General features: G+C 43.5%; 1 protein-coding gene and 1 non-coding gene across 2 annotated transcripts; one reads left to right on the plus strand and one right to left on the minus strand.

Annotated features, from left to right (window-relative positions):
• Positions 1-38: 38 nt before the first annotated feature.
• Positions 39-10,698, minus strand: SMCO1 (single-pass membrane protein with coiled-coil domains 1). The gene is made up of 4 exons (XM_053564636.1): positions 10,531-10,698; positions 6,357-6,506; positions 4,256-4,695; positions 39-259 (listed from the first exon to the last, which is right to left on the minus strand). Exons 1-4 carry the CDS (start codon positions 10,578-10,580, stop codon positions 39-41), a joined length of 861 nt encoding a protein of 286 aa, XP_053420611.1. The 5' UTR covers positions 10,581-10,698.
• On the plus strand, positions 416-518 carry LOC128568242 (U6 spliceosomal RNA). The gene has a single exon (XR_008375063.1). It is a non-coding gene; the product is annotated as a U6 spliceosomal RNA (small nuclear RNA).
• Positions 10,699-11,508: the final 810 nt, after the last annotated feature.

Consider the following 11,508-nt stretch of genomic DNA (forward strand, 5'->3'; position numbering starts at 1 on the left):
ACAACCGACCGCCAAAACGGCACGTCACGCCCAGAGAACTACTCCTGGACTGAGCGAGCCGACGTTAGACCCGGCGGGACTTCCGGGACCTGCGCGCGCAGCTCTGCCGCGTCCCGCCTTCTCAGCCTGAAAGAGAGTCCCCGCGGCCCGCAGCCGCCCGCCCCTATTCGTTGGTGGTGGGTGGAGCCCAACTTTTCTCCGAGATTTTTGCTCTTTTGTAGGGCTGCAGAAAAGTCCTTGAGTGTCGCAAAATTGGTCCCTGGGTAGAAAAGGGAAACTTCAAAACAAATTACAGACCCAAAGAGTAATTTTTGAAATTCATTACTCAATACTCTTAAACGTACCTTTTTGTTTCTACTGATTTGTTACTAAGCTTCTTAGATTCCTTTCCAAAGTTCTTAGAAAAACATCTCTAGCGCTCGCTTCGGCAGCACATATACTAAAATGAAACGATACCGAGATTAGCATGGCCTCTGCACAAGAATGACATGCAAATTCGTGAAGCGTTCCGTATTAAAAAAAGAAAGAAAAAGTATCTGTGAGAAGGGTGATCTCTGAGAAAGGCTGTGGTAGAATCCACACACCTGGGACCGTTAACAGACGCTTAATACTTCCCACTGTGTCGCCTAGCCCCTTAAAGTCTGCAACACAGAGATAGATTATATTGGAATTGCCTTGCTTTCAAAGGCTTGAAGCCTATTGACTTGGGCAGCGAACTTGAATGCTGCCTCAGTTCTGGGGCTTAGATGTTTATGTCATGTACATCAATTGTATAATACACTGCTTTATTTGGCGGCACCCGTAGCTCAGTGGGTAGGGCGCCGGCCACATACACGGAGGTTGGTGGGTTAGAGCCTGGCCTGGGTCTGCCAAACAACAATGACAACTACCCAGCTACTTGTGAGGCTGAAGCCAGAGTTAGAGTTTGCTGTGAGCCATGATGCCATAGCACTCTACCGAGGGCGACATAGTGAGACTCTGTCTCAAAAAAACAAAAATTGTATATATATATATATATATATTGCTTTATTATATATATACATATATATAATATAATTATATATATATTAATTGCTTTATTAAGTTTCAATCTAGATCAAAATTATGCAAAGGAGGTTAACGAGTATATTTTCAGCTGGATGCGGTGGCGCATTCCTGTAATCGTAGCACTATGGAAATCAGTCTGAGCAAGACCTGATCTCTACTAAAAATATAAAAATTAGCCAGGTGTCCTGGCATAGGTAGTGCCAGCTACTTGGGAGGCTGAGGCAGGAGAATAGCTTCAGCCCATGAGTTTGAGGTTGCAGTGAGCTACGATGACACCACTGCACTCACCTGCGCCACAGCAAGACGGTCTCAAAAAAAGGGGTGGGTTGGGGGTGGGGCTGTGCGACAAGGTAGAGTTAGCGCAGATCCTGAAGCGTAGGGTGCAGCAGGTCAGCTGTCACGGCATCCTCCACGGCTATCTATGGATTTTTTTTCAGGGTAAATGATATGAGGATTGGTACGTTAGTGGGGAAAGACAAATAAGGAAACAAATACTGTAAAGACAACAAGCAATTTAGGGGCTGTCACTGATTGGTTATATATATACTGAAATCAGTGGCCAAACCACATTCTGGTGGCTTGGCGCCAGTAGCTCAGTGGTTACAGCGTCAGCCACATACACTGAGGCTGGTAGGTTGGAACCCGGCCCAGGCCAGCTAAAACAAGGACATCTGCAACAACAACAAGAACAAAAATAGCTGGGTGTTGTGGCAGGTGCCTGTAGTCCCAGCTACTTGAGAGGCTGAAGCAAGAGAATTGCTTAAGCCAAAGAGTTTGAGGTTGCTGTGAGCTGTGAGGCTACAGCACTCTACCAAAGGCGGAATAGTGAGACTCTGTCTCAAACACACATACACACACATATACATTCTGGGCTATGGATGGAAGCATGGTGCCTCCTGAATGGCATCCTTGCCTTTACTGTATGATTGATGATTCTACAACAACAAAACTTCCTACTGCTCATAAATTTATTTGCACAAACCATAAATTCAGCATGGTACCTCAGAACTGTGTGTACCTTATTCCACCACTAGAAAGAAGATCCAGGGCCAAGGAGTTGTGGCTGAGGCCTGTATCCTAGACTTTGGGAGTCTGAGGCAAGGAGTTGGAGACCACCCTGAGCCAAGAGCCACATCCCCATCTCTACACCTGTAATCTTAGCATTTGGGAGGCTGAAGTGAGTGGATTGCCTGAGGTTACAGGTTCCAGAGTAGCAAGAGCCAGACCCAGACCCAGACCTTGTCTCTAAAAATAGCCTAGCATTCTGATGGGCTCCTGTAGTCCCAGCTACTGGGGAGGATGAGGCAAGAGAATCACTGGAGCCCAAGGGTTTTTTGTCTTTTGTTATTTTTTTTTTTTTGAGGTAGAGTCTCACTATGTTGCCCTCAGTAGAGTGCAGTGGCATCACAGCTCACAGCAACCTCCAACTCTTGGGCCATTCTCTTGCCTCAGCCTCCCACATAGCTGGGACTACAGGTGCCCTGATATTTTTTGGTTGCGGTTGTCATTGTTGTTCAGCAGTCTCAGGCTGGGCTTGAACCCACCAGCCTCAGTATATGTGGCTGGCACCCTACTCACTGAGCTACAGGCACCACTGAGCCCAAGAGTTTGAGGTTACTGTGAGCTATGAGTGAAATTCTGTCTCAAATAAATAAATAAATAACTAGCTGGGCTTAATGGTCCACACCTATAGTTCCAGCTACTGAGGAGGCTGAGGCAAAAGGATCACTTGAGCCCAAGAGTTTAAGGCTGTTGCTGTGAGCTATGCCACCACCACACTCTACCCAGTGTAAGACTCTGTGTCAAAAAGAAAAATAATAACTCAGGAGTGGGTCCCACTTTCAACACCTTACAAGTAAAGACAGTGAAAAGCAGTTTAAATATGCAAAATATGGGGCTTTTCGTGTAATTGCACTTTTACTACTGATCATTAACTTAATAAAATTGTTTGAAAGTATAGTTTCACATTTTATGCATTTTTTTTTTTTTTGAGACAGAGTCTCACTTTGTGACCCTCGGTAGAGTGCCATGGCATCATAACTCGTAGCAACCTCAAACTCTTGGGCTCAAGTGATCTTGCCTCAGCCTCTCAAGTAGCTGGGACTATAGGCACCTGCCACAATGCCCGGCTATTTTTTCTATTTTTTAGTAGAGATGGGGGTCTCACTCTTGTTCAGGCTGGTCTCAAACTCCTAAGCTGAAGAAATCCACCTTCCTTGGCCTCTCAGAGTGCTAGGATTACAGGTGTGAGCCACCTCACCCAGCCAAGGTCTACATTTTTTTAATGTTTCTGTTATTCACAGCACCTAGCACATGCCATTTGATGTTCAATAAATGTTATAAATAAATGGTCAATGTGTGAGAATTCCCTTCTCAGTATAAATAACTATGGTACTGTACGAGCAAATATACCACGTACATCAACATATAATTAGCATTTCATGATACATATGTTAGGTGTTTTTATTGTTTGTCTTTTAACAAGTAATACTGTCACATGGTTCAAAATACAAAATGTACGAAATGATTTAACAGTGAAAAGACTATTTCTTCTTAGTTTTCTTTCCAATGACAACTAGTATTATCACTTTCTATATATCTCTGTAGACGACGTTTATGGATATATAAACTAAAACGCATTATATACATGTTTGGTTTTTTGCCCCCTTTTCCACTTAACAATAGGTATTGGAAATAAATCTTTTAAAACAGGAATACATCTTAGAGATAACTTCATATTACACGAAGTGCTTCTACATTCTTTTATATGGCTATACAGAAAGTAACCATCATATCATTTTATCAAAACTTGACATTCCCTCACATTGTACTATAAAAATAATCCTGTAACAAATAGATCATGCATGCTTTTTTCCATTTGCCAGATAGATTACTAAAAGTGGATTCACTGGGTGGTAGGGTGACAGGTTAGTTTTTGACTGATGGCATCAACTCTTTTTTTTTTTTTTTTTTTTGCAGAGACAGAGTCTCACTTTATGGCCCTCGGTAGCGTGCCGTAGCCTCACACAGCTCACAGCAACCTCCAACTCCTGGCCTCAAGTGATTCTCTTGCCTCAGCCTCCTGAGTAGCTGGGACTACAGGCGCCCGCCACAACGCCTGGCTATTTTTTGGTTGTAGTTTGGCCGGGGCCGGGTTTGAACCCTCCACCCTCGGTATATGGGGCCGGTGCCTTATCGACTGAGCCACAGGCGCCGCCCGGCATCAACTCTTTTAAGGAAGACTGTTGCTCTTCAGAGTTCCTTACTGCTTTTCCCTTCTCAATTATGTGAACAGCTCTCAGCAAGCCCTGCTGTAGAGCCTGGTTCTTCACCATGTTAGTAATCATGAACGTGATGTCCCTGATGTACATCTGTCTCACTTTAGCAGCATAGTGCTCTGCCTTGTTACCATGTGCAATAAAGAAGGTGCAAAGTGCTGTGATGTCTCCTTCTTGCAGCCCACACTCCTCTAGGACAGACTCCCACACAACCCTAATACGCTTATTCTTGACTTTCCGTCTAAGGACAGAGGCTAAGGTGGGAAGACCTCTCACCAGGTCCGGCAGTTTCTCAAGTACATGAGTGTGCAAACAGGTAAGTACTTCAATGACATAGCTGTATACAATATTCAATTCCATTGGTGTGAACCTGCAAAAAATGAGGAGAGATTCTTAAGCTGTTGAATACTTTATGTACAAACATTAAATTAATTCTATCAGGATAAGTCAATACAAAAACCCACTAGGATAAATAGCTGTTGTGGTTTAGAAAATACTCTTGAATTAGAGTCTACACTAAAGTAGATAGCCAAGTTCTCAGGCCACCCATACTCTAAGTTCCTCAAAGGCAAGGGAGTTACATTATCCATCTCTGTATTAGTGGACTTTGGCAAGCAAGAGACTGTGATGAGATATGCACCATAGTGCCTCCTTAAATTAATCTTATTTGAATAAATGAAGAAAATGTAATTTTCTGGCCAAGTACTGTGGCTCACACCTATAATCTTAGCACTCTGGGAGGCTAAGGCAGGAGGCCTACTTGAGCTCAGGAGTTTGAAACTAGCCGGAGCAAGACTCAGATCCTATCTCTACTAAAAATAGAAAAACTAGCCAAGTGTTGTGATGGGTGACTGTAGTCCCAGCTCCTCAGGAGGCTGAGGCAAGAGGATCACTTGACCCCAGGTGTTTGAGGTGGCTGTGAGCTATGACACCACAGCACTTTACCCAGGGCACAGAGTGAGACTCTGTCTCAAAAAGAAAAGAAAAGAAAAAAGACAGCCATGGGAGGTAGCTCATGCTTGTAATCCTAGCACTCTGGGAGGCTAAGGCGGGTGGATTGCTTGGGCTCTGGAATTTTAGACCAGTCTGAGCAAGAGTGAGACCACATCTCTAATAATCGCCAGGCACAGGGTGGCGCCTGTGGCTCAGTCGGTAGCACCGGCCCCATATACCGAGGGTGGCGGGTTCAAACCCGGCCCCGGCCAAACTGCAACCAAAAAATAGCCGGGCGTTGTGGCAGGCGCCTGTAGTCCCAGCTACTCGGGAGGCTGAGGCAAGAGAATCGCTTAAGCCCAGGAGTTGGAGGTTGCTGTGAGCTGTGTGAGGCCACGGCACTCTACCGAGGGCCATAAAGTGAGACTCTCTCTCTACAAAAAAAATAAATAAATAATAATCGCCAGGCACTGTAGCAGGCACCTCCTGTAGTCTCAGCTACTTGGGAGGCTGAGGCAAGAGAATCACTTGAGCCCAAGAGTTTGAGGTTGCTGTGAGCTCGGATGCCACAGCACTCAACCTAGGGTGACAAAGTGAGACTCTGTCTCAAAAATTTAAAAAAAATATGCAATCCTGGGCAGTGCCTGTGGCTCAAAGGAGTAGGGCGCTGGCCCCATATGCTGGAGGTGGTGGGTTCAAACCCAGCCCCAGCCAAAAACTGCAAAAAAAAAAAAAAAATGCAGGGCGGCGCCTGTGGCTCCACGGGTAGGGCGCTGGCCCCATATACTGAGGGTGGTGGGTTCAAACTCAGCCCTGGCCAAACTGCAACAAAACAATAGCCGGGCGTTGTGGTGGGCACCTGTAGTCCCAGCTACTTGGGAGGCTGAGGCAAGAGCATCACCCAAGCCCAAGAGTTGGAGGTTGCTGTGAGCTGTGTGACGCCATGGCACTCTACTGAGGGCAACAAAGTGAGACTCTGTCTCTACAAAAAACAAAACAAACAAACAGAAAATGCCATCTATTGTTGGAACCAATATTGAGAAATTCAATTTTGGAATGACCACTGGAAGCTACCACAAAGTCATAATCCATACTCACGTAAGTTCCAGAACTGCTGTCCACATCTCATCTTGGGCTGCTTGGATTGCCAAAGTCTTACTATGATTTTCAAATTTCTGTGTCAGATTATCCTTAGTGAAATCCAATTCTTTAAACTGTGCTTCTAAAGCTTGGAGTTTGTGGTCTACTCTGTAGGATAAAAGAATCAAGGGTTAGTTTAGATTGGGGACAAAACAAGTTTTCCTTTAAGCTAAAGGCTCAATCCATTATTTAGAACCACTACCAAATTTGTGTTAACTATTTATTTATATTTTAGAGACAGGGTCTTGCGCTGTCACCCAGGCTGGAGTGCGGTGGCCCAATCATAGCTCACTGCAGGCTTAAATTCCTGAGCTCAAATATCTTCCTGCCTCAGCCTCCTGAGTAGATGGGACTACAGGTGTGTACCACCACACCAGTATAATTTTTAAATTTTTTGTAGGGATAGGGTCTCATAATGTTGCCCAGCCTGGTGTCCAGCTCCTGTCCTCAAGTGATCCTCCTGCCTTAGCCTCCTAAAGTGCTGAGATTACACTCAGCTTGTGTGGCTTGAGTCACCGCAGCTCAGGTTAACTATTTAAATTTAAAATTATAAATAGTAATTGTATTCACATTAAGGTAATCACCTGTAATTCTAGCATTCTGGGAGGCTGAGGCAGGTGGATTGACTGAGCTCACAAGTTCAAGACCAACCTGAGCAAGTGCAAGACCCCGTTTCTACTAAAAATGAAAAACTGAGGCTAGAGGATCACTTGAGCCCAAGAGTTTGAGGTTGCTGTGAGCTATGATATCACAGCACTCTGCAAAGGGCAACAAAGTGAGACTCTGTCTCAAAAAAAATATTATGAACAGGGTGGCTCCTGTGGCTCAAAGGAGTAGGGCGCTGGCCCCATATGCCAGAGGTGGCGGGTTCAAACCCAGCCCTGGCCAAAAACTGCAAAAAAAAATATATATATAGGGGTGGCGCCTGTGGCTCAAGGAGTAGGGCGCCGGTCCCATATGCCGGAGGTGGTGGGTTCAAACCTAGCCCTGGCCAAAAACCACAAAAAAAAAAAAAAAAAATATATATATATATATATATATAACAGATATTATCATTTGCCATTCCCTCTAGCCATCATCCTTGTTCTTTCATTCCTTATATTGCCACACTTTTGAATCATTTAAGAACTTGAATTATCTGCCATGTCTAGTCTTTGTATTATACTTTCTATTTGACACTTTAAAGAATATTTTATATAAGCATTACTTCGAGTCTCACGATAGCCACAAGAAGTGAAACAGTTATTTCTACTATTTTACAGAAAAAGAAATTGAGTTTCAAAAAGACTGAGAACTGGTGGTGCCTGTGGCTCAAAGGAGTAGGGTGCCGGCCCCACATACTAGAGGTGGTGGGTTCAAACCTGGCCCCAGCCAAAAAAAAAAAAGACTGAGAATTAATATCACAAAGCTAGCTAGTGATAAGTCAGGTGTGGTGACTCACACTTCTAATCCTAGCACTCTGGGAGGCCAAGGCAGGAGGATCCCTGACCTCAGGAGTTTGAGAACAGCCTAAGCCAGAGTGAGACCCCTGTCTCTACTAAAAATAGAAAAAGTAGCTGGGCATAGTGGCAGGTGCTTGTAGTCCCGGCTACTCATGAGGCTGAGGCAAGAAGATTGCTCAAGCTCAAGAGTTTCAGGTTGCTGTGAAGTATGATGATGCTATAGCACTCTATCTAGGGTGACAGAGTAAGACTGTCTCAAAAAACAAAAAAAGAAGCTAGCCATTTCTGGAACTAGCATATACTAAAGGTGACTTTTTTCTACCCTATTCTGATCACCTAAATTCCTATCCTTTCTTCACGGATCAACCCAAATTCCACTGCCTTCTTGAATCCTCCCTCCATCTGGAGATCTCCCCTTCCTACTTTGCTTTCATAGGGATTACTTCAACCATCCATCACTCCCTAATCCCTGGCATGTTAGAGGATTGCTTTATTTTTAGAGTTAGCTTTTCATGAATTGAATTGTAAGTTGTTGGAGGGAGGGGCTGAGAGACCATATCTAAGCTGCCTTTATGCCTGTTCTCAAATACCTAGCAAAGGTCTTTGCAGATGTAACAAAATATTTCCCATAGGATTGGCATCTGTGATATGAATGAGATGCTGAGTTGTGTAACCCAAAATAGGGGTTTGAAGAGCTCTGAACAGCCGTGATCATGAGAATTAAGTCCAAACAGAAAGAACTGCAGCAATGAAAGTCACTTATTTGAGGCACCCCCATTGTTTTCCATGAAGGAAGTGATGTACAAACTCACATACCACTCCCATTAGCTTCTATGACCCCCCATGACTTGAACATCTTTGTGGTCACCCAGGGTTCTATTTTTGACCATCTTTACTTCTTGGTCCTCAATTTCTTTTAAGGCCTATTTAGCTTCAGGTTCTTCCAACTCCTAAGCTCTAGACTTGTATTTTAAACTAAGTTTTCCAAATCTTCATCTGAATGGAGATGTCAAATTCAGCAGTCCTAAGCTAAATCCACTACCATCCCCCATTTTTAGAAATTACTATGGGGAAATTTTCTCACTGCTTTGGATTCTGTTTACACGTAGATAAGACTCAGTATGAAATGTGTAGGAGTATTCATCTGCAAGACCTACTATGCCAGCAGTCTCTATCTACAAGTCAAAACCATGTCATCTGGCATAGAATTTGTATTAACTTTTAGACTTCAAAGACTATATTGGTTATAGGACATTTCTAGCTTTAACTCTAGGGATGAACTCTAGCTTGTCAATCAGTATAAAAGTTTACAGTTGCGGCACTTCTTTGGAATCCTCTCACCAAAGGACATTCCAGACTACTCCAGGTAAGTCTGAAACAACATGAAAATTTGAACTCAGTCTGTTTTTTACAATTGCCTAGCTCAGTAAATGACCTCACCGTCTATCCAGTTGCTTGAACTAGAAATCTCAGAATAATTCTCAATATTTTTCTTCCCCCCATTAATGTCTCCCTAATCCATCCCCTCCTCCTTAACCCCACTAAATGAGTTTCTCATAATCTTTCACTGGGACCTAGGGTTACTGTAGCCTACGTGGACTCTTGCTTTCAGTCTCAAATCCATCCTCCAGATACATTCTTCTGCAACACAATTCTGATCACGTAATTCCACTGATAATAAGCCTTTGTTGCCATCCTGACTTGCCCGGTGATGTCCTACAGCATATCATACCTCCTCAGTAGGAAAGGTACAGCCCCTTTCCTTCTGCCCCCATCTTCTCCTAATCCTCTCACACATCCTGATTGCACATTACTGGCAGACACCTTAGTTAAGTGAGGTATCTAGCCGCTAACTAAATGCAGTAGGTGATTCCAAGCCTACATAAGGCTTATATGTACTGTTTACTCAGCCTAGAATTCTTTCCCATACTTTTCTTCCTCATAAACTCCTACTTGTGCTTAAGATCCAGCTTGAACATCTCCTCCATGATGGGTTCTTTTTCTTAGTATCGAAGGCAAAATTGATCCTCCCCTCATGTTCCCATAGCCCTTTGGGTACATCACCATTATAAGGTTAATCACATTACATTTTAAGTATTTTTGGATACTTCTGTCATTCTTACAGGCTGTGAGCTCCTTGAGGACAAAAACTACATTTTACTTGTTTTTATAAATCAAGCCTTTATTGCATGCATAAGTTGAATAGAGTTATACTACCTGGGAGATTTTTCTTGTATTACTAATTTTGGACCTGGAAGATTTAAGCCACTTTACCAGAGACAAATTCTACTTAGCATGTCTGTAGTTTTTTTGTTTGTTTTGCTTATTCCTATTCTTCATTTTTCTTAATTTATTATTATTATTTTTTTTTTGTAGAGACAGAGTCTCACTTTATGGCCCTCAATAGGTGCCATGACATCACACAGCTCACAGCAACCTCAAACTCTTGGGCTTATGTGATTCTCTTGCCTCAGCCTCCCGAGTAGCTGGGACTACAGGCGCCCACCACAACGCCCGGCTATTTTTTGGTTGCAGTTTGGCCAAGGCCGGGTTTGAACCCGCTATCCTCAATATATGGGGTCGGCGCCCTACTCACTGAGCCACAGGCGCCACCCTTCATTTTTCTTAAGGTACCCATCTTCCCAGAATAGCAAACCCAGGCTAGTTCCCTCCCGGTAGCCCTTAGCAACCTTTTCATTGCCTCCTTCAAGGACATCAAGGTTGTAGTTTCATTGTTCATCTTCTAAAGGCAAAATGAAAAAAAAGAAAAAAAAAAAACCAAAGCAAAACAAAAACCCAATAGATATTTGAATCCAGGGTTTTCTTCTGTCTTCCACTTAGCAACAAGCAGGGGTAGCATGAGCATTGGATCTGAATTCTGCCTGAAAGGTCACTCAGTACAAGAAGCTTTTAATAGCTTGTACATCCAAATATAGTTTCAAGGACTGATCTGTGAACACAGGTGTCCTGCAGTGCACTATAACATTTGCCTTTGGGCTTGGCGCCTGTAGCCCAAGGGGCTAAGGCGCCAGCCACATACACCTGAGCTGGCAGGTTGGAATCCAGCCTGGGCCCACCAAACAACGACGCCTGCAACAATAACAACAAAAAAATAGCTGGGCGTTGTGGCAGGCACCTGTAGTCCCAGCTACTTGGGAGGCAGAGGCAGGAGAATCGCTTGAGCCCAGGAGTTGTTGGAGGTTGCTGTGAGCTGCGATGCCGTGGCACTCTACCCAGGGTGACAGCTTGAGGCTCTATCTCAAAAAAAAAAAAATTTGCCTTTGAAAATTGAGCCATTTATCAATATAAATAACATATCAATATAAATAACAACCATGTATAATTATAATTCTGTGTATTCTGAAAAATGTATGTACAGATATATAATACAAATGTATACATATTAAGGATTAAATATGATAGAAATGTTACTCTCATATTTTAACAGCCTCATTATTCAATTGCAACCTAAATTGGCTTTAAAGATTGACCCAGATCTTTTTTTTTTTTTGGTTTTTGGCCGGGGCTAGGTTTGAACCTGCCACCTCTGGCATATGGGACCGGCGCCCTCCTCCTTGAGCCACAGGCGCCGCCCTACCCCAGATCTTTTATGATGACGACATCAAAGCTAAAAATCTAACTAACTCCTATGAACTACTAATATTTAT

This window comes from Nycticebus coucang, chromosome 16, assembly GCF_027406575.1.
Source record: "Nycticebus coucang isolate mNycCou1 chromosome 16, mNycCou1.pri, whole genome shotgun sequence".
NCBI classification, from domain to species: Eukaryota; Metazoa; Chordata; class Mammalia; order Primates; family Lorisidae; genus Nycticebus; species Nycticebus coucang.

Coding starts and splice junctions, on each gene's coding strand:
- SMCO1 (XM_053564636.1), bottom strand. CDS start 10,580: ATGAACAATGAAACTACAACCTTGATGTCCTTGAAGGAGGCAATGAAA. Junction 6,507..10,530: donor TTGAAGGAGGCAATGAAAAG/GTTGCTAAGGGC, acceptor TTTATCCTACAG/AGTAGACCACAAACTCCAAG. Junction 260..4,255: donor GTTGATGCCGGGCGGCGCCT/GTGGCTCAGTCG, acceptor TTTTCTACCCAG/GGACCAATTTTGCGACACTC.